General features: G+C 46.5%; 1 protein-coding gene across 41 annotated transcripts in view; it reads left to right on the forward strand.

The window, feature by feature from the left end:
• Sorbs1 (sorbin and SH3 domain containing 1) overlaps positions 1–23,311 on the forward strand; it is a 225,707-nt gene that overhangs the window by 134,512 nt on the left and 67,884 nt on the right. For 21 of the 41 annotated variants that reach the window (XM_057780027.1, XM_057780025.1, XM_057780029.1 and 18 more), the window contains 5 exons: positions 1,905–2,270; positions 5,490–5,631; positions 9,299–9,328; positions 14,688–14,863; positions 16,998–17,061. In XM_057780027.1, the coding sequence (XP_057636010.1) occupies positions 1,905–2,270; positions 5,490–5,631; positions 9,299–9,328; positions 14,688–14,863; positions 16,998–17,061 (778 nt within the window). The remainder of the gene's footprint in view (positions 1–1,904; positions 2,271–5,489; positions 5,632–9,298; positions 9,329–14,687; positions 14,864–16,997; positions 17,062–23,311) is intronic. The other 20 variants (XM_057780045.1, XM_057780061.1, XM_057780063.1 and 17 more) reach the window with 5 other exon arrangements.

Consider the following 23,311-nt stretch of genomic DNA (forward strand, 5'->3'; position numbering starts at 1 on the left):
TAGTGAACTTTGTATACTTGTAGAATTGAGAGCTGAATCAGAGGCTCAAGGAAGGCATCTGCCTCCTGTGAACACAGACACAGGAGGGCCTTCCTTTCTCTTTTTCCTACTGGGAAAGAATTAAAGTATCTCAGACAAGTCTAATGAACTTAAACTTTTAAAACCAAAGACTTCGATAAGAGTCTTGAGGAAGGGGGGGTTGGGAAGGAAAGAGGACTCAACTCTGGGACGTCATTCACTGGCAGGTGAGCCTTTGAGCATGTTCTTGAGTCAGGGGGTCAATAAAGATGCAGCCAAACAAGCATCGGTGTTGCAGCTGACCAGGTCTCCCTGGCTTGTGAGTCAGGCCAGCCCTGCAGGTAAGTGTGAGTCAGTCCTTGGAGCTGCCCAGACGACAGCTGTGGGCACCAGAGGATTTGCTCAAGGGTCTGCTGAGAGTTGTTTTGTCTTTTATCAAGCTGTGCTGCTGTGTCTAACGATCCTTCTCTCCATCTCCCCTCCTCTTCTCTCTCCCTGTTCTGATGTCATGTCTTGAAACCACTACTAAAGGTTCTGTCTCCCCCACGCCTTCCATTCCCTCAGAAGGACCGCTCTGCATGGCAGCTCCCCACCATCCACCGCACCCACAAAGACTCCCTCTACATGAGCTCACCAAAGCCTTACATCCCACCCGGCACCCCCATCCAGCAGGACCCCTCACTGTCTCAGCCTATCTCTGTTCCCCTGGCAGCTAGATTGGCTCCCAAAGGTGCAACGTGTCCTGGTTCATTGCTTTTGGGGTCCATGGTCCTTGATGCTTCCTCCCAGCCCCAGAAACACTATATAGCCTCCAGATTAGTGTACAGTAAGAATGTGAGCTCTAACCCACATCATGAGGCCACAGGGAATAAAAAGGTCAGCAGCTTATATGTCCCGTCTTTATCCAATAACATTTGCCGGGCAACATTGGAAACCTACCCTCCTGTTGCACGTGACTCAGCCAAAGACACTCCCTCGGAGGCTGCAGGCACCCAGGCACCAGCTCCCAGCCTTGTCCCTGGCACAGCCACAGCTAGCACAGGAAAACCACCCCCTGCTCCTCCTCCTGACCCTCCCAAGCTATTCTTTGACCACCGCAAAGATGCTGGTAACCTTGGTGAGAATCCCACACTGGGGGCATGGGCTTTGTTCCCAGATGCAGTGAGACCTCCCGTGCTAGGCCCCCAGGTTACCTCTGATCTCGAAAACCAGAAGAACAAAGAAACTTACCTTTTGCAGCCGTGTTATCCAGCCAAGGCAAGAAACTAGGAATGTTTGTGTGTCTTCTATGCTGTCTCTTTCAAAACCAATTCTAGTGGCTCCCTTGTTCTCTGGGCTTCCCTACTGTCCCTCTCCTCATTAGTGCTACAGCGCTTGAATCCTGAATTCGTCGCTTTAAACTGCCCAGCATAGCTTCTTCTGTCTCCCTGTCTCTTGTCTGTAAATGTCTCAGGATGCCAGAGCGTGGAATTCATAGACTAATGATGTGGTAAGATGGAGTGTTTGTATCCTTTGAGACGGTGCTAAAGAAGCTGTATTTACTCCCAAGCTTTCAGGCTGTGTGGCGGTTTAGTGGCATTAGACACTGCCTGCTTGCCTGCCTGCGTGTTCTGTTTTGCTCTCTTTCTCCCTCATAAAGTGTTAAAAGGATTCAAAAATAGATGGATGGAAAGTGAACTTGGATGGGGCTCCCTCTGTGTCATAGAGTGTCAGGAGGCCAGCTGGCTAGCATTGGCTAGCACTGACTGTCTCATGTACTCTGTGGAAAGGGCACTGATTAAATATTTCTCAAAGTGCATCACTGCATGTCCGTGCGCAACTGTTTAAATGTGGAATTCCTGCCTCTCTGCAGTCCCCTTTGCGTAACGACCCCTTATTTCCCACAGGATGCCACCTCCTCCAGCCAAGCCTCGTCTGAGGTAATAGTTGTCCCTCTCTACCTGGTTAATACTGACAGAGGGCAAGAAGGCACTGCCACTACTCCGGCATCTCTGGGGCCACTTGGCTGCGTCCACACTATCCCGGCGACCACCCCTGCTGCCTCACCTTTGACCTTCCCGACACTAGATGATTTCATTCCCCCTCATCTGCAGAGGCGGCCCCACCACAGCCAGCCAGCCAGTGCTTGTGGCTCCCTCCCCCCTGCTAGCCAGAGGCCACCACCCTCACCACCACCTCCGCTGGTCCCTCCCATACCGGAGGACCTCCACAGAGGCTTGGAGCCTGACCTCCCGGGAGCTGTCTCAAGTACCGTAAGCTTGCTGGACCCCCCTTCCCCATGGCTTCCTGAATGTCTGCTCCTGGCAGTAAAACCCTCCCTTTCTCACGGAAGTACTAAGTTCTGAGGAGGCCCTGGCCACTGTGCTTGTGTGATGGCTGGCCCTGTGTTTGCTGTCTCCGAGTGCATGCCTCCCCGTACATGTGGGCCGCCTGTGACCGCTCTTGACTTTGAAGAACCTTCTCGTCTCTGCTCTATTGCAAGTGCACGTCTTCCTGATGAAACTTTGTCTTTCCTTTGAGAAGCACCTGTGGTCTTTACTCAGACCTGACAGAGATCGCATTGAAGGCTGAGGAAAGCTGCAGGGTCCTGTGGAGAGCCATAGGCAGGTGTGGAAATGACGGAGGAAGAGGTTGTGAGTGAGGAACAGTTTCCCTCTGGGCTGATTCCATAAGTGAGCTCTCTTTTTAGCAGAAGTACAGAAACAGGGTGGGGGGAAGAGGTTTAATTGAGTAAATGGATTGAAAACCTGTGTGTCAAGGCCTTCTCTCACAAGACAGATAATTACTAGGGCTCCTGAAGAAGAGGTCACTGTGGTTTTGGCGACAATAATTGTGGGAAGTTAGAAGGTCTTGATAGTTCAGTGTGAGTCTCTTCACAGCTGGCCCAGCTGCTTCTGGCACAGTATGTGTCCTTCCCTAGGAGCCGAGGATGAGAGAATCTGAATGTGTGGCGTCATAAAGTATAATGTGAAGACATATGGTTCGGTGGGGTTGAGTAGTCACAATTCCCATGATAAGAACTCAGCATAGGTGAAGTATCTGGTTACTGTTGGCTGCATTGCTGAGGACTAGTGAATGAAGAAGTTAAAGTAACTGGTTAGTTAGTGATGGCTTCATCCCTGCCGGGTTCTCAGCAATTAGGTTCCACAGGTACACTTACAACAAGCCAGGGCTCTCGCTCTTAAATGGTCTGGAGGAGTGGATAGAATACATCCGCTCTCTAGGCTAGAGAAGTCGAGTTTATATATCATGGATTTGGAAGGTCAGGGAAGGGGCTGGGGCCAGGGCCTCTCACTTGGTTGCAAGTATCTAAAGGGTTTTGATGTCGAGGCCATAAACACCACTTACCAATGTACAGTGAGCTGAGTATTTGCTGATAGAACTAAACATTTACTAGCATCCTTTGTTGGAGGAAGGATGCTAACAAAACTAGCTTAAATAGCTTGTTAAGCTGAATCAAATCAGAGAACAGGAAGGAAAGTTCTTATTTGGCTCAGTAGGGAAGTTGTAATGAAGTGTTAGGTACAAGGAAGCTTAGAACTATGACATCATGGGCTGGACCTCTTCTCAGATCTCCAGATACAGCGCAGGGCAGTTAGATCAGGACCAGGGCAGCTGTAACCACGAGTTTGGCTCTTCTGCTTGAGCTTTGGAGCTCATCTCTGCTGCAGACTGATGTATTCCTCCCCTCCTAGGTGAATTTGAAGGCATTCTGCTTTAGGATGTACTGATATCTTGCTAGATATCTTGCTAGTGTGTTTCTCTGTGCAGTAAGCAGAGTGAGTCTTAGCAGAGTGCACTCAGATATTGCTATAAGCCATCCTGGTATGTACTCTGCTTGTGGGCATTTGTTTAGTTCTACGTTTGCATATTGGAGTTTGTTTTTTTTGTGTGCCAGGACAGATTAGTTGAGATAGTGTACACAATCTGTTCAGTTTTCCTAACTGTTCTGCAGTAGACTTTCCAGAAGTTGACTTAATAACGTTTACTTTGGTTTTGGTAACAGTAAGAGATTCAAAGCAGACTGCTTGACTTCCCCTCTGGATGCCCTGTGGGTGGCATCCAGGCCGTAAGTTGATACAAATCCCTCAAGCCTTAGAAAAAGATCTTACTCACAAAATTGACGTCATAAAAGTTCCCTATCCAGGGAACATCTAAAAGAAAGCCCAACCGAGGCATTGGTGACAAAGCCCCTACTGTGTGTCCAGAGCTGTCCAGGGTACTGAAACCGCACCTCTCCTGATGAACCTGCATTCTATTGCCACAAAGCTTAACCCATACACTCCTTGCTGCTAGATAGCTCCTGTCACTCACAAAGTATTTTTCTGAGCACCTGCTACTTGCAGGGTATTGTGTTGCGTGGTGGCAGAAGAGGGAGGCATGGGGTCCTTGTCTTGCAGATGTATATCAGGAGCTGTCTCTGAGCTTAATTTTTTTTTTAAAAAAATAGCTACCAATATCTTGTTTTTAAAGACCTTTAAGAATACCACCTTGCCAAGCATAGTGATGCATGCCTAGAGGCAAGTGGATCTCTGAATTTGATGCCAACCTGGTCTACTTAGAGAATTTCAAGCTAGCCTGGGCTATATAGTGAGAGCCTGTCTTTAACAAAAGAAAAAGGGAAAAGAATGCCATCCTGAAGCTGAGGATATAGAGTGTTTGCCTAGCACAGGCTCAGCCCTAAATTCAGTCCCCAGAACTAGGTCATGAGGATTGCCATCTTTGCTTTAAGGTTTGAAAGATATAAAATAAAAACTTTGTAGAATATATAAGTGTGGTAGAGGAAACAAAAGGCTGCCATTATCCCCATCATCAGATTATCAAAGTCTTAGTAATTTGTTGATATTGCTGGGGGCGGTCTCAAGTTTTTAAGGTCAAGATTCTCCCATGTCTTGGTTCAAAGAACTTCTGTTATTTTGATGCTCAGTGAAGAAACGTCCCAGCAGGGTAGGATCCTCCTCAGATCTCAGAAGCCAAAGCTGCTGAATTTGCTCAGTGATTCTGAAGTTTGTAATAACTTTCCTGAGAACCATTATAAAGGGGTTCCTCTTTGTTCTTCTCTCAATGATTTGTCTGACATCTCTCTATAGGGTGCCTTAACTTCCCTGACTTTTCCCACTTAACCAGTTCTCGTTCTTGGATCGCATTTGAAATTGCATGAGTTTTGCATGTTGTTCTATTTTGATTTGAATTTGCTTTTTAGTAACCAGATTGATACACAACTCTTACTAGGTGAAAATAATGGATGATACTGAGACTTCAGCAACCTTTACTTACCTTTCTTCTCTTCCCCCTTACTAATACCTACAAGGAGAATAAATTTCCAGATTAAACTTCTAACTGGAATTGACTCATTGGTTACATTTTTGTTTATAATTAACGTTTTGTAGAGGTTTTTATTCCTTCTTCTTACAGAGTCTTCATTCTAGATATCTTGTATTCACTCTTCTTTCTGATGTTTTGTTTTTCAGGGCAGTCCTTTATTAAATGAAGTTTCTTCTTCCCAAATTGAAACTGATTCCCAAGCCTTCCTTCCAACAAGCAAACCGTCATCCGCCTACCCCTCCACCACAATCGTCAACCCCACCATTGTACTCTTGCAGCATAATCGAGGTAAGGCTGTCTCTTGCGGGGTGTAGTCTGCAACTCTTCCCAACCCTGCCCCAGGCCATCCGTCCCAGCTCTTGTAGGACCCACAGGACTGATCAATCCTAGACAGAGGCCCCTGATCTGGAATGATGTCGGGTATCTGTGAAACTGGGCTAGTTCAAGTTCATTGCTGTGGCTTCATCTTGTGTGTTTCTCTGCAGACGGTTCATGTGCAAAAATGAAAGTGTGTGTGTCTGGTTCTTCGCTGTATGATTTGTGACGGGGCTTTGCCTCAAACGTGCCTGCAATATGTCTTTTAATTTCTGTCATAAAAGGACTGACTCGTTCAAAGTAGTCAGTTTCTAGAAAGAGTAGTTTTTAATACCAAGTTTCAAAAGAGGAAACAGTGAATAGATGATTGTCTACAATGTGGAGCATGTCTTTGCGGCTGCTCTATACAGAGGCTCGTAGGCTGTCTTCTGGTTATTGGCTACTCCTCTTCTCGCAGCAGGCTCTGTGTGGTAAGTGGCCGTTCAGTGGCAATGTCCGTGTTGGAGACTCATATGTCTGTCTGCACTGCTTCTATCCACATGGCCCAGATAGCTCTGCTTAGGGGTTCTGATTGGTTGCTGTTGTTTCTCTGGCTGTTCCAGTTAGTCCTGCTGCATCTCTGAAGGGGCCTCAGGGTCAATAAAAACCCAAGAGCTTTGAAGTAGTCATAATATATTTTTACCTTTCTGCTTTAAAATTCAGGCAATGGTTCTAAATCCCAACTTTTCCACTTTGGAGTTGCATAGAGGAATAAACTTTGAGTTTATAAGAGTCCTTGTGCCACATGACATGGGACATTTTGAGGCCATCTCCCCGGAGAGGGCTCTTCTGCGTGGAACCCAGGGAACAGCGTATCCTGGTTTCAGTCTTCCCTTGTCATCTTCCTCACCCACATCATAGTGTCCTCCCCTTCCTGCCTCTCCCTTTGGGAAGATGGGGCTGAAATCTAATTTCCATTGCTTTCCATACTGAGGAGAAGTTTCTTTTTCCTGCTTCTCACCGGGAAAGTCGATGCGTAAAGCATTTTCTCTCACTTAAAATACGTTCTCTCAAATCTGAAATGGTTGCTTTAGTGGTTTCAGTTCTTTTTCTTTCTGTCTGTCCTTTTTTGCACTGTGTGGCCCCAGTGTTCTTTCAAAGAACAGAAGAGTGCTCCGTCCAAGTGTCCATGCTCCTTCTAGCTTTGCCACCCTCCCTGGCAGCTCCTCTCTTTGCCAGTGTCTGTCATGCAGAACAAAGAAAAATGCAGGAAAAAGCAAAAGCCTCTCTGTGAACTCCTTCATGACTCACTGTTCTAAAAAGCAAGTTGGTTCCCAGAAAGAAAGACACTTTCTTAAAAATCGGGATTTATTCCCAAGGCAACTTGGTTTTTGGGAAATGCCAAGCGTAATGTCAGCTGCTTTTGCCAAGTCCCTCTGACAACACCTACAGGGACGTTTTCAGGCACCAAAACGCCTGAGTTCCCTCTTTGTTTCTTCCTTGAATAAGTGAAATTTTCTTATTCATCAAAAAGGACTTTTGGTTCCTGCCTTTATTTTGACCAAGTCCTGTTTTGGGTTCAAAAATGAGAACTGTCCTTCAGAAAAGCATGAGAGTAACGGTGCTACAGGCGGATGAATCTTCTTTAAACTAATGAGTGGTTTCCTGTAAAGAGAGAAACCATGGATTCATCCCAGGTAGGGCAGGAGAGGTAGGGAAGTGGGAAGGAAACTCCATCAGTGGGGTCTGGAGCAAATGTATTTGGTACTGCTTTGGAATGTACCCAGCCTAGTGTCTCTGCTTCTCCTCACAGAAGAACAGATTCTTAACTATTGCAAGGTTTCCTAAGGGGCGATAAATTTATTCTATATCTGAAATTCTACTTTAGTCATCTTTTAAAATAATTCCATTTCTTTCTGTCTCGACTGTCACAGAGCACAGTTTGGCAATGACCCTGTCTCCCCCAGCCAGCCTCCTGCCACTAGGGACAAACAGGCGCTGAGCCTCTGGCCTGACTCTGGTGGCCGTGAACAACACAGTCCCCTTTCCACCCTTCTTGATCTTTCACGCCAGCGTGTTCAGGGCATCGCTTACCCGCAGTCAGCGAATCAGGGATTCGACTCAGGAAACCTAAAGGGCTGAAAGTGACACATGGTCCCCTGCTCAGGACCTTTCTGCCTCTACTGTGTGCTGGATCATGAGAGTCTAGTTAACCTGCAGTTCAGATTCAGGAACTCTGGAGATGGGATAGCAAAACAAGGTTCCAGAGTTATAGAAAGTTTACAGGCAGGCCATTGTGCTTGGCAATGGACCACCTTGGAAAGCAAGACCTTCATGGTTCCCAGACAGGTCTGTGACAGGAATGGTCAGATGATTCCTCCAAGGCTGGTGACTGAAATATAGGTACCACTGTCTGCGATAATCCTGTGAATGAACAGCCATCGCAAACGATTGAAGTTAGGAGCGACAAGGAAAACCCAGCTGGCACCTCGCAGAACAGAATGTGGCACCCATAAATCCCTTTAGATACCATTTAGATACCATTGCACCGTGACATCACAGATCAGGAAACTGAGGCCACATGGTTACTTGATTGGTCGTTGTCACATTGCAAGTCGCCCTCCCAGCCGAGCTTGACACTCACCTAGGGTCTAGTGCAGCTGGTGCGAGTCCCTTGCTCAAAGCTTAGGTGGCCAGCTGCCATGTGCACTGGCCTTGAGCTCCCACACTGCTCTGTTTACTTCTTCCCCATACCAATTCTAGCATCAGAATAGGAATGCTGCCATGGGATAGGAAAATGGCATGCATGGGCCAACCAGTATGGTCTATTTTTATCGCTCTGCTTGATATTTGGCAGCTGTAGAAGGTAAAGGTTACTTGTGTGCTTATCGAATAGTGAGTGCACACAGGATGCAGCCAACAAGACCTTGGGCTCCCCTCCACATGATTACCTAGGAGGGTGAGCAGCTGCGTGAAGGACAGGGGGTGGGGGGGGTGGGGGTCATGAGGGTTGGGAGAGCTGGAGACTGTAAGCTGGAGATTTTGGTTCCAGAACCAGATGGTCTTCAGTGTTATCTTGAGTAATCTAAGCCCGTAGCCCCTAGCTAATGCTGATTATTTTTAGAATTTCTTTATTACCCTGGAGCAGGCAGATGTTTGGTGACTAAGCCACAGTGCTAAGGACGTTCATTGAGGAAAATAGCTGTACCTAACAGCCAGAGTTGTTGCTAAGATTTCAAGTGCTAGATAAAAAAAGCTCGTACAACAGGGCTGTCATTGGGCAAGCTCAGGAGATGGCAGTTGTCATGTCTGATCCTTAATATATTTACCGAACGGTACCGAGTCTGGTATATTATGAGGTCTGTGTGAACCCAGAGTGGTTGGAAGGGTCATGAGTGATGAGATCACCTTGAGACAAGAGGGGACTCCTAAAACACTTCGGTGGGCCCGGGTCCTGGTGCAGATCTATAGGTCGGGGAGCTGGGGAACCTCTCACTACGTCAATTACCGCTGCCTCAGCTGGGCTGTGTGTTTTAACACCCAAGCCTAGAAAACAGCAAGGACCGGAGTGTGAGGTCCTAATTAGTTATGCTGGGACTTCTCTGCCTTACCGGGTGCTGGATAAATATCACTTACATTGTGTTCTTTTCTTTCATCACAGAACAGCAAAAACGACTCAGTAGTCTTTCAGGTAGGTGAGCCATCTGTTTATTTACCTGCTATCTTCAGATCCTGTTCCAGCCAGTGTCCAATCGGCACAGTCTTCTGAATTTCCCTTGTGTTGATTGATGGGCCACAGGGATAATGCAAACAGGGATAGTTTCTATACCCTGGAACAGACAAAGCCATGAACCACAGTAGTAAACGTGCCTTGTGGAACTGTGAGATGCACCCAGGTAGCCAGACCAGACTGTGCAGAGTCCAATGGAAGGCCTCTAAAGAGCACTCTGTTGCTGGGGCTGGGAAATGTGGGACATTCTTTCCTTTCTGAATGAAAAAAAAAATACTGCCAGTAGATGGATGGGCCCGGGTGACAAGTCTAAATGAGCGCTCCCAGACCCACACAGTGCTTAAAGCTGCCACTTGAACTCAAGCTGGTGTTAGTATCTCCTGGAAAACTCATTGGGACTCACTTCAAGAGGGTAGATTTAGTAGACAAGGGTAGCAGTCTGGATCCCAAGCAGATGACGCTTTCTTCCTTGCTGACTATACCTTTAAGTAGAGTAATCACCAAGGTCCCTGATGGTGGAATGACCGCAAATACAGTCAGTTGTCAGGGCTCCTTCCTAAGAGGGTATGCAGGATGAGACAGTGCCAAGCCAGGGAGGCTGAGATCCTGGAGAAGAAACCCAGGAATGGAGGTATTCAACCATTTCCTGCTGCTTCCAACCCTGGTTTTCACACTCCCGTTCTCTTCTGTGAAGGAGGAAAGTGGCCATGTCTGCCAGATTGTTGGGAAGCTTATGGGACATTCTGCTAATGGGTGACTTTGCCCCAAGCTTTGTGCTAAGTGCTTAGTAGACATGAAGCGCTGTCGTCTTCAGGTGCTCGCATTGACTGTGGTCTGTACTGAGTTCCACTCTTGGGCCTGGTGCAGAGGCAGGCTCTGGGGCTGCAGAAGGGAACTGTACTGCCCATCAGCAGCTAGTGGTGTGGCTTGATGGCTTAGTACTGTCCTTTGCTTATGGTCTCCCTGGGAGGAGCTAATGAAGGCAGTTATTTCGCCGTCCAGACAAAGCCAGTGTGTACACAGGGCACACGGAGCAAAGGCTCATGAGCTCTAGCTTAAGAACCTCTGATCCAGTGAGGAGCTGAAGCCACCAGTTTCTGAGCAGCTGCTGCAGGGTTTCTGCATGACTTTAGCATACCGCTGCTCTCGTGATTTGGGCAGAGCCTGACTGGGGAGGACATGAGGTTCTCACACCCTCTCAACTTTATCAGGACTTGGCTACAGGACCAGAACTATGGTTAATCTCAAGGTGCCCTTCACAGCCCTTTCTTGAACCACCAGATTCCAGCACGCTTTATTCCACTGGCCAGCTCAGGTGGTGTGGGTAGAACCCACACACACACACACACACACACGCGCGCGCGCGCGCGCGCGCGCACACACACACACATGAGTGGGGGAGAGGGAGACATCTCCTACCTATGGTAGCCTGGAAGGATTGTTGAAATTGATGGAAAAAGCATCTACATGTTAGACCCAGAGATTTTTTTGTTTGTTTGTTTGTTTTTGTCGCTGGGTAAATGACATCACACCTCTCGTCCACAGTTTCCTCATGTGGGAAATGGGATGCTAATTTACAGTCATGCCTTTAGGGGCTGTTGTCTGTGACTGAAATGAAGAGGATGCTGTCCTCTCTGGACAGGGTCACATTCATGGGTGGCTTCTCCATGATGCAGGCAGGCTTAGAACTTGATGCCCTGGGTTTCCTCAAGTTTGAGAACAGATCCACTGGTCTCCAGGAGCTTCCTGGAGTGGCATTCTCTAGCTTTGAGAGAATTCAACTACCCACCATCTGTAGGTCTGAAACTCAGGACTGCCAGCCTTCTTCCCTTCAGCACGGTCTTAGGGAACATCTGTGGGGCTCAGCAGTCAATAGAAGAGTATTGGGCTTTACATTGCTGTTACCAAGTACTTGGCAGAACACCTCAAGGAAGGAAAGTTGTTGGTTGCTGGTGCTTTTAGGAGATTCAGTCTGTCATGACAGGGAGGGCCTGGTGATGCTGTTCACACCCTGGTGAAGAGGAAGCAGAGAGAAGCAGCAACAGACGGGGACCAGGACAAGATGATGGCCCCAGTTATATGATTCCCCCAACCAGGCTTCAGCTTCACAACCTCCCAATAGTAAGTCGTGAATTTATGGATAGATTAAACCACTGATTGGACAGAGTCCTCACAATTTAATATCTTTGAAAATGCCTTCATTGGCATATCCAGGGATGTACTTCACTAATATGACTCCAGTCAACTTGACAGTCAAGGGGAAGCATTGTGGAGAGTTATCTGGGAATGGAGCCTTGGTGGTATTGGCCTTGTGTGGTTTGTGGTCCCCTTGGTTAAAGCTGCAGATACTGACACAGAGTGTAGAGAGACCACAGTCCTTCCCCCAGGGGAATATAAGCATTGCTTTAAACTGTCACGAAGCTTTGGATATACAGAAAATCTGTCCCACCTCCTCCTGAGAGAGACCCCCTTTGAGGTTGTCATCATTTGTTTACTGATTCAAAACTTTAAAAAAAAAAAAAAGATTTTATTTTATGTGTATGAGTGTTTACATGCGTGAATGTATGAATACCATGAGTGTGCCTAGGGCCCCTGGAGTCTAAAGAGAGCAATGAATCTCTTGGAACTGGAGTTAAAGGTGGTTGAGAGCTACCCGTGTGGATGCTGGGAAACACCTCAGTTCTCTGCAAGACTAGCATGTGCTCTTAACCCCTGAGCCATCTCTGTATCCCCCAACTCAAGGCTTTTTGAAGCATATTGTAAAACCAGAAAGAAACACTCAGAATATGATGTAAGGGATCAGAAGGTGTACTGAGAATTTCAGAGGGTTGCCTTGACCTGTGTCACTTTAGGGTTTTACCGTATCGAGTAACATTTTTCTTTGGGGTCTGAGCCTTCCGTGTGTTAGAATCCCATGACATTAAGCCTCTAAAGTTTAAACAAGGGGTGGGGGACACACACTGATTTTTATAGATCAAAGTAACTGGAAAATTGCATTTTTTAAAGAAGATTTGCTTGGTCCAGAAGCCTTGAACACATGTCTATGGACATCATCTTATACTGTCTAAATACCAAGCAAGGTGGAGTTTGTATCAGCTCACTGGTCCCTTTTTTATTTCACTTGAGGAAGGCCTTTCCAGGCGGGAGGAGAATGTTCAGAGACCCAAGTCAAGGGTAGACTGGTAACTCAGAATCCTCTTACATTTGGAGTTTTCTGATGGCTCTTTGGCCTTGCATTGGAATTTCCTGAGAAATTCCAGAAATTCTAGGAAGACAGTCTGATCTGGCCTCCTTGGAGGTTTGTGGTAATGGTATGGGGATTGGGTTTTCTAAGCCCTCCTTAGATTGACAAATTTAGAAATCATTCTGCCCTCATAGATGGATCAAGGCCTTAAGAAGCTTGTCTGAGGTCAGGGGAGAGTGACTCTGTTGAGTAGACCAAGCATTAGAAAACTGAGCATGGGGCTGGAGAGATGGCTAAGGTTAAGAGCACTGACTGCTCTTCCAGAGGTCCTCAGTTCAATTCCCAGCAACCACATGGTGGCTCACAACCATCTGTACTGAGATCTGACGCCTTCCTCTGGCGTGCGGGCATACGTGGAAGCAGAATTTTGTATACATAATAAATAAATCTTTAAAAAAAAAAACTGAGCATGCAAGCTACACTGTTCCCACCCCCTCAGCTGCTTCTTCAATACATCGACACCTCTGACTTCATCACAGCTTTGCATGGAACCTCATATCCCACCTTCCTGCCAGAGGACACTTGTTCCCCAGCCAGCACTTTGTACTTCTCAGTCGGGGTGTAACTACTAATTGATGGAGTGTTGGGGGAGAGACCTGCTTTAGTCTTCACTGCTAAGACTTCAGCCCTGCTTGGCTTAAGCCCCTTTGCCGTCCACCTGTTTCCATCTGACACAGTTCTTCCTCTGTGTTGAGTTCACCTCTGCTTCTTTTTCACGCGTGTCTCTTTCTCTGCAATCCGGCGCCCATGCCTGTTGGCCTCCTGAAATCGCTCTCGCAGAGTTCTTGTCCCTTTCCTGCTGCTCGGATGTCTCCCACACAGACTTGGGGATTCTCTGCTTCTCTGCCTGTTTCTTTCGTATTTTTCAGTGTGTGACTTCAGCCCTGGGCTATGCTTGCTCGCTTCCTTCTACCGTAAAGATCTGCCATCATCTTTGTGCTGGTAGCTGTAAAACTCCATCCTGCCAAGGCATGCCAGCTGGGTCCTTCAGCATCTCCTGGATGCCTCTAAGGCCTTTCTATTTAATTTATTTATTTATTTAAAACCATGAATTCTTCTTGTCTTATTGAAGAGTTTAGTGCAATGCCACGCACCTAATTAAGTTGGAATAGCTCAAGATGGCACACGGTTGATGATACTGTTCCTGCCAGGAACATCCTCCACTTTCTTTTCATCTGGTTGACTCCTTCCTCTTAGAGAAGTTGGCTCTGAAACTAAATTCTGCAACTAAGCTGGGTGCTGACTTCCTCTGTCGGTCCTCACTACTCTGATTCTCTTTGCTCACCCTCTAAAGTATAAGCCCCCTGAAGACCAAGAGTCTGAGAGGTTTCACCTTCATGTCTACATGCAGAATACTAGGCATAGCACCTGGCGATGACTTAGGGAACACCTCCATTAACTGGATAGTCTGGCTTGGAAAAAGAGACAGTAACTAGTGACCATGTAATCTGTGGACCATTCCTGGTTTGTTTGTTGGCTCTCTGTAAATTCCAGCCGTAAACCAGGTTAAATAAGCTGTAATGAGCACCCAGCAATGCCTAGCTGTCTGAGCACTTTGCCTTACAGCATCTTTGTGAGCTTGCCAATGGAAATGTCATTCCCATATTTTTTGAATGAGAAAACTAAGGCATGGGAACATTAAATGAGGAGACATAAGTGACTCCCAAGATTAAAAAAAAAGGAACTTTTCAGTAATGATTACCATCTCCTTGAGGCTTTACCTGCTCCCTCACCTTTTCTGATATCTTCAGAACAATTTCATACCTCTACAGGCTTCTCTTAAAGAGCCAGATATCAAACATTTGATGCTTTGCAGGCCATGTGGCCACAGCATACTCAGCCATGGTAACACACAAAAGCATTTATAAACAATGTGTGGACAAACCACCATGGCTGTGTTCCAGTAAAATGTTACTTACAAAAGCAGGTGGCCGGCAGTGGGCTGGACTTCACTGACCCCTGACCTACGTGGGGCTAGTTCCAATTGGAAGTTAGCAAATGCCCCTTTCCCCTAGCTGGACTGTGGGAGAGTTTTTTGCTTTGGAGTTTAAGCCTGTGATTGCTTTTCATTTCCAGATCCTGCCTCAGAGAGAAGAGTGGGAGAGCAGGACTCAGTGCCAACCCCAGCAGAACTCACCTCGCCCAGCAGGGCCACGGAAAGGAGAGCAAAAGATGACAGCAGCAGGCGGGTGGTGAAGAGCGCGCAGGACCTAAGCAATGTGTCTATGGATGAAGTGGGCATCCCACTCCGGGTACGAATGTGGATCTTCGGGTCCCCTCTGGGCTTCATCTTAAGCAAGTACTGGCAAGAATGTGGCCTTGAGTGTCTGTGAGCCCCCCGCCTTGGGGGTCACAGTGGCTTGGAGGGGAGGGATTTTGTCTTTAGCACCAGCACAAACCACACCTCCAGTGAGCATATCCAGACTTCTCCAAAGTAGGTGTAGGGTGTTACTAAGTCTCATGAGAAAAGGAACGCCTGGGTGGAGCACAGTTGTGGAACTTTCCTGCAGCAGAGCAGCCAATGGGCTTGGGCTGCCCATGCTCCATAGGCAAGACTGTCACTGCGTGGAGCCTATCAGCAATTCTTGTTCCAGAGTTAAGGGCATCCCCAGCAAAGTGAGGTTGTATATCTGGGTTCAGGAGGGAGATTCGTGGATAAGAGTTGCCTCATCATGAAAGGTAAGCAGGACAAGGCCACCAGGCAAAGGAGGCCCTTCAAGGCCTTCAGGACCAACAGGCCTCTTCCTGGGCCAGGTGAGCCATGCTCCTTGAAGGCCCCAAGAAGCTCAGGGAAACCTGCCCCTTGTGACTGGGTCATAGCAATCCCACTCCTCCTTATATGTCCACCAGACCACTGCTGTAATATGTGTCTTTGGTTTCCATTTGGAAAATGGGCCTTTTTTTTTAGCCTTTCAGAGGGTAGATAGGAACGGTAGTAGTCTAAGCCTTTGGAGAACTCTACTTCGGTCATATGTAGTAACAGAGAAAGAAAGTGATCGAAGCTCCTATGCTGGACATTGTCTTATATCGCCATTTGGGTGGTGGAGGAATTATTGTCTCATAGGTTGCTACATCAGTCAGCTGAGCTGCACTGTTAGGAATATTCAGCACAGCCTGCTTATGGAGTAAGGAGAGGCCTATCTGGGATCATGGTTATGGAGGTTCAAGTCCAAATTTGAGCCGCCTACTCTGCAGGAGCCTCTGACAAGGACAGCATATCATGGCAAGGGCTTACTAGTGCTCGTACAGTGTGCTGGGGAGCGGAGAGGATGGCTGGGTGACATCCCACATCCTTGTGGAGAAGTCATCTCCAGTGGTCTAAGGACCTCTCACTAGGCCCTACCTCCCAAACTTCCGCAGCCCCTCCCAGTGCTGCCTGCCTGGGAGACAAGCCATTAACTACAGAGGACACACATCCACACACAGCATCAAAAAGGCAGGGATGTGCAGGGTCGCATCACTCCTCTAAGATCTCACGATGCGTGGGTGGCAGAGTGTCTGCAACTGCTGCACTAGTTGACCCTTCTACTTTCTGACACTTCTCTATGTTGGACAATGCACTTTGATTTTTTTTCTATGTATTTCCCTCATCTGTCAAATGGGGGGTGATACTATATTATTTAGCCACCTTATTTTATTTCCATCTTTGGAAAAGGCCTGGTTCCAGGTGAGCATGAAAACCCTGGAATTGGGTGCCATATGGGTTCCGTTTTAATGTATGTGTTTTAAACATGGCTTTGTGCAAGGTGACTTACGTACATTTGTACAGAATAATCCAGAAGAAGCAGAGATAGATTGTGATAAGAAGGATTTATTGCCTTGTGGTTCTGGGAGGGCTTAGCTTCGGTTTCTTGAAGTCTGTGTGTTGAGAGAGACTGTCTCTAAAAATGAAATTTTAAGGAAGGTAGGGCACAGGGCTAGGGAGATGGTCAGTGGTTAAGAGCACTTTTTGCTCTTATAGAAGACTCAGGGTGCACATTGCTGGTTCTGATGCCCCCTGCTGGTCTCTACCAACACTGTGTGCACATGGTACACATAAATTAATACAGGCAAAGCATTCAGATACATAAATTAAAAATAAGTACATGTTTTTAAAAGAAAGAAAGTATGGCATATTTCAAATCTGCCTTTGTCTGTTACATCCTTAGGCCAAATCTCATTTTTCAAAATCATATTTGAATCTTTTATTATGACTGCTTTCTCAAAAGTTTTGCCTTTACAGAAAGTTCTCAGTACTGCAGCTAGGGATGCGCGAGGTAGAGCGCTCACCTGTCATGTGCAAGGCCCTGGGATCAATCCTAGTACTACCCTGCTTGATTTCGATTTTGTCATCATAGATCTTCTGGATTGCCCCTTGTTTTACCCTTTGCTTCTGTTTTTCTCCAGAATACCGAGAGATCGAAAGACTGGTACAAAACCATGTTTAAACAGATCCACAAGCTGAACAGAGGTACCAATTTTCATTTATATAAGTCATGTGATTATGTGGGAATTTGTTGTCGATTGGTTATGGGCCTGTTCATTTTGACTCCAGGAGTGCGCTCCATCTATTGGATTACATTAGGTACTGGTCTGCCTGACTTTAGCCATGCACCCACAGAGCACAGGTGGGAGCGTTGTACCTGTGCCTGCTTCAGCTTTGGGACGTGAGCTTGCAAGTCCTCCCTCCCAGCTGCTGTGCCGCGCAGGAGGCTGAGAGCGGCACTCCGCCCATGCTCCTGCACCTATCTGCCTGGGGAACAGGCAGTTCCACCTCCCACCTGCTTCCAGCTTTAGGAATAGCTTGTGTCAGCCCATGACTGCTTTGTGAGGAGATCAAATTGAGCAAAGCCCTGGACCGGGAGTTCAGAAAACTGTTCTTCCCTGGAGCCTGCCTCCAGGCACTTATGCGCTCTTAGGTGGATCTTGTATCTTTCTGTGTCTGTCCTGCTTCCAGTCCTCTGAAGGATGTTTTGGCCATTCAAATGGGAACACGCTTGACCCTGTGAAGTGCGATGCATTGTGTATCTCCGAGGCTATGCTAGTGTGCGAAGTAAGCTTCCCCAACTGGGAACCAGAGCTTGGCAGGTAGAGAATCAGTCGTGAGCTGACACACTAGAGCGAGGGGCTTACAGATCCAGAGGCCCCTGGGATTTCAGTGCGTGAACCAGCATGATGGCGGGACCCCAGGCTCGTGCTTTGGCAGATCACAACCCTACAAGCTCAGCCCCCACTGCTGCCTGTGCTGCCAGTCAGTTGACAGGCAGGGATGTCCCTGCACTGTGGAAAGGGAGTCACTCTTCCTGAGGGCAGAGCATCCTGTCTTTCTTTGTGCCCAAATCCAGTCTGGCCGCCTGCCGTGAAATACACCAAAGAAATAGTGTTCCGGTCAGTGTTCCCATTTAAGTCACAAATATCCACTCTCTTTGCCTAACTGTATATGCTAAACATCACTGTCAATTAGCTCTGCTGGGTTCAGAATGATCTACACTCTTCCTAAATATCAGCTTCTCTGAGTCAGGTGTAAGTTTGCTAAGCTCCATCACGGTGGTGCCAAAGACTGGGTCTCCATGGTAAAGTCACTGCCCACTTCTTCCAGCCATCGGTGACTCCTCCACCTTCAGACCTGGCTTTGGAAGGCTAAATGTAGGAATGAATGCATGCATATGCATAGAATGTGTGACTCTGCTCCAAGGCACCCATGGTCTTCTTGTGCTCTTCGTGATTAACACCGCTAAGTTACAGATTCTCGACACACCTGCCTGCCCTAGTGGAGTCAGAGGCACCTGAAAAACTTAACACTCACTTGTTTGCTGGATTCTGATATGCACAAACCAGCTTTTGATTTGGAAAAAAAAAATCACTTTAGGATAGTGTTTTCATTTATCATATTTCACATCTCTGACTTAAAAATGTGAAATTTGAAATTTTGTGTTTAGTGCTTCTTGTCCGTTGGAGCCAGTTTCTATGTTTTTGAGATGACTAATTCAGGCAAAAAGACTGGATTTTAAGGTTATTTTATATCATTAGTGAAGCTTATTGTATCCCAGAATTCAAGGCGTGTAAACTGTGTAGATTCCTACTTATTCGCTCTCTCTGTTTGTATCTTCCTATTCTCTCTCTCAAACGTGCTCCCACTGCCTAGACACTCCTGAAGAAAACCCTTATTTCCCTACCTACAAATTCCCTGAACTTCCTGAAATCCTGCAAAATTCTGAAGGTACCATAAGTTTAGACAGTGCATCTGTTGTCATAGCTTTAAATTAGTTCTTAGAGTCCCATTATAGGTGTACAATTTGGCTTTTAGATTTTGTTTTTAATGCTCGTTTTCGGCCCGTGAGCATTTTATTTCACTCATTTGCATGGTGTGCTATATTAAAATAACTAAGTCCTTTCTAATTCATTAATCTAAGCGTGATGCCTGTGTGCTTTAATAACACTAAAATAGATAATCATTGGAAAGTATCAACCGGGGGTTAATCATTTCCTCCGCGTCATGGTGGATAGCTTCAAATCCACTGCTTTTCTCTGCTGCAGAGGACAACCCTTATACTCCTACCTACCGGTTTCCTGCATCTACTCCTAGTCCTAAATCTGAAGGTAATTACAGGAAATCGTGTGCCTCGCTCCTAACTGGTAATGTTACTTCTCACCATGGGGTTTTGCTGGTAGCTGAGGAAATCCTCCTGTTTATTTGCTTCCCCCTAACCTTTTGTGTAGCTGTCTCTCCACGTGGCATTTTAATCCCTGCCCCTGTAAGGTTTGCATACCTTAGGGGTAGCTTTCATAATGTGTGGGGCTCTGAGAAAAGCAGCTTGTACCAACTACCCAAAGCCTGGTGTCTGGGGTGTCACTTAGTGTATTCTGATGGCTGGGCAGTGACTACAGGAAGCTGAAGAGGGAGACCTGACAGCTATTAACAATAGAAGCTTACCAGTTTCCCACAATGCACCCGATTATCACTGGGCCCCTCTGGCCATGGGTCCTCAGGGTGTCTCTCTTTGATTGGGAATTCCTGAAGAGGTGTGTAGGCTTATGTGTCAGTTTGGGTGAGATATGATAATCCTTGAAAAGAAGATTTGGGCTAAACTGGGAAGCATTTCATACAAGAGCTGGATTGGAATATGACCTGATATGGAGAACAGCTATGCCTGTGCCTTGGAGTTATTCTTCTTATGCTGGGGGAGGGGGTGCCTTGTGGGGGAGAACAGTATCAAAGAAGGCTGTAAAAGCTGGGTGAGGGAAAGTAGCTTGGAGAAAACCCTGCTACTCCCATGGGATTGGGAGATGGCCCAAAGCCTGTCCTAGACAGGGCCTCTGGCTTCCTTTGTCTTGGCTGTGATCTCAAGGCAGGATTTCATGGCCCAGTATCAAGCTCTTAAGTCATTGGTCACTGCACCTTGCAACATAGGCTGATAGCAGGGTCTGCTTTCTGTTACATGCGAAATCTGGCACAAGAGGAAGTAGGGCTGTTTTGCCTAGAGATATAAACAGTAAGAGAAGGCAAGAGAGCTTGCCACACATTTTTAGAAGTGGGTATGTTTATGTATGTCTATGTATCACACAATATTTTCAGAGACTTAGAAAAAGAAAAAAATGGCCTTAAAAAATTAAAAGGTTAAAAAATTTAAGTTGAGCATAAGAAGCCATACTAATGAAGATAACTAGGCTTCAACACAAATTTTGAAGATGTTGTCTTCCCCAAGAGGTCTTTTAAAAATAGGGTAAATTCTCTCACGCCCCCACCCTGCCTAGATGACATGTCTAGCATATTGCTGATTATATTCAGTTAGATAAAAGCTTTTTACAAATGTGAAAGGCACGTGAGGAATTTTAATAATTGTTGGGCTTAATTTTTTTTAATGTTCAGGAGGTTTTCTGGCTTTCTGAATCTGTGGTTTTATCCTGTCTGAGCATCATAAGCAATGTGTCCGTGAGTGCCAGAGGCCCACCTTAGTTCTGTCCATGGTGCCGCCCTCACAGGCAGCTCTGGGGCTCTGTCTGCACATTGACCACAGATCAGCCCGAGTGCAGCCTCTGCCATAGGTGCTGACATGAACTGAGAAGGAGAGACGGTAGAGGTGCATACATATAATCCCAGTGCTCAGGAGGCTGAGGTGGGAGGATTACTATGAATTCAATGCTGTATTGGGCTACATAGTAAGTTCCAGACTAGTCAGGGCTTCTTAGACCCTTAAAGAGGAAGAGAGGGAAAGAGAGAGGGAGGAAGGAAGGGAGAGTTCAGCCGAGAGAGAACCTAGAAATTGGAGCTCTGGGTCTCATGGGGGGAGTAGTCTGGTGGATGCCACTGTTGTTTTGTTGTCTTGTAATTCAGAATTTGGAAGTAGGAGTATCTGTAAGAAGCCTATGAAAGCCTGCCTGAGGGCTGGTATGTCTAAATATTGTAGTCGTTTTTAAGAAAGCAGATACTTCTAAGTGTCTCAGAGCTGATTGTTCTGAGCAGTGGGGCCTGTGAGCATGTGCTTGCCCCAGCTTAGAAACCTTCCTTCTCCCTGAGTGAGCAAGCAAACTGCTAGGCAGATGCTGGAAGATAAACGGGACAGCCATTTCTTAATGAGTTTACGTGTTGACAAAAATAGTCCTCTGTAAGACTGCAAAGAGCAGTCTGGGCATCCTATAATCCTTAAGACAGCTCGGTGCTACCCCACACTTCTCTACTTCCCTCTGAAAGGCAGCCTTCCCCCCCCCCCAAATTTTCTTTAAGGGACAGCAGCGTGTGGTGACTGCCATGCTCTTACTGTTATTCCTAACACCAAAGCTGCTTCCACATTTCCATTGTGCCCTTCTGCACCTGAGAAATGTATGTGCTGCTTCATGTATATACATATCAAACATTTACTGACAGTAAACCAGAAAGAAACTTATTCTAAGCTGGATGGTGGTGGCTCACGCCTTTTATCCCAGCACCTGGGAGGCAGAGTTACGTGGATCTCTGTGAGTTCAAGGCCAGCCTAGTCTACAGAGTGAGTTCCAGGACAGGTTTCAAAGCTGCACAGACCCTGTCTCGAAAAACCAAAAAAAAAAAAAAAAAAAAAAAAAACCCAAACTAGAAATCTTTCTTTCTCTGTACAGTCAAAACACTGAGCTAGAGTGTTTCAGTTAACCTTGGGGTTGTGTTTGTGATGCTGTGGGCAGTACACAGTATACATGTATGCTCAGAAGCAAGGACGCAGTGGACCTGCCTGATACTTGAGAGGAGACAGAAATGCCTTGAATTTTTTTTCTTTGAGTTTGAATCCATTTTCAATCATTCCATATTTTAAAACTTTTTACTGATTCCAAATTTTTCACAGCTCTGCACACTCAGCCACAGATTTAGAGACTTTGGTGTCCACTGTGAGGCTGTGTGTGGAGCACGTCACTACTGTCAACCTTATTTTCATCTTCCTAGCAGCCCACGAGACGAGCCTGAAGAAGCTTGGGGAGGTTAGGTAGTATGTGCAAAGTCACACAGGACGTGGTTGAGTCGGGATTCAACCATGGTTGAGTCTGGGGAACTCTGAACATGGGACTTTGCTCTGCTGATCCTCCCCTCCTGATAGACTCTGTGCATTTGATTGCCCCCTCCTTGCCAAGAGCTCTTTGATAACTCATGGCAGCTTCTCTTGAGTCAATCCTGTCTTGGGCTGCTGAGCTAGTGTCTCTTGGGATCTGTGTGGGAACATGCAGTTAGGAAAGCTCCCCAAGCAATGAGACCTGTTGCAAGGAAAGAGGGCCCGCTTGTTTTTCCCGGCTGCCTGGCTAGCTTACACCCAAAATAATCACACAGAAACTGCATTCATTTAAACACTGCCTGGCCCATTAGCTCTAATTTCTTATTGGCTAATTCTTACATCTTAATTTAACCCATTTCTATTAATCTGTGTATCACCACGTGACTGTGGCTTACGGGCAAGATTCTAACCAGCATCTATCTCAGGCAGGAGATCTATGGCATCTCTCAGTCTGCCCTTCTTTCTCCTAGAATTCAGTTCTGTCTCCTCTGCCTACCTAAGTTCCGTCCTATCAACTAGGCCAAGGCAGTTTCTTTATTCATTCTCCAATGAAAGCAACACACAAACAGAAGGAACTCCTACATCAGAGACCATGCACAACAGACCCACTGAAATGTCAAGATTTCTTCCTCAAAACTCCCCTCACTCCTTGCACCAAAGGACCAACATGCTAATTTGAAAGTTTGAAAGTTTGAGGGTGCTGGAGAGTGACTTAGAGGTTAAGAGCACTGACTGCTCTTCTAGAGGTCCTGAATTCAATTCCCAGCAACCAAAAGGTGGCTCACAACCATCTGTAATGAGATTTGGTGCCCTCTACTGGCGTACAGACATACATGCAGGTAGAACACTGTATACATAATAAATAAACAAACAAATAAATATATATATATTTTTAAGAAAGTTTGAATATAGGACTGGAGATTCAGAACTCTGGCCTTGTAAGGACAGCTGACTTGGCACATTCGATGTCAAGAAAACAAGATATTTTTACACAGTGTCCCAAATCTACAGCAAAGCCAAGGAGCTGATAGGCTACCTCGTGACCTATGACCTATGAGGACCCATTGAACCACACTGGGGTGAGGTCAGAGAGCAGCTTTCCTCCTGGTCTGTGACTCCCCCTAGCACTGCTTCCCATTGGAGGTTGGGACTGCCATCTCTGTTGCTGTGACTCATGGCGCCACTTTTCTGGGTTGTGGTGTCACA

Source organism: Chionomys nivalis, chromosome 8, assembly GCF_950005125.1.
Source record: "Chionomys nivalis chromosome 8, mChiNiv1.1, whole genome shotgun sequence".
NCBI lineage: Eukaryota > Metazoa > Chordata > Mammalia > Rodentia > Cricetidae > Chionomys > Chionomys nivalis.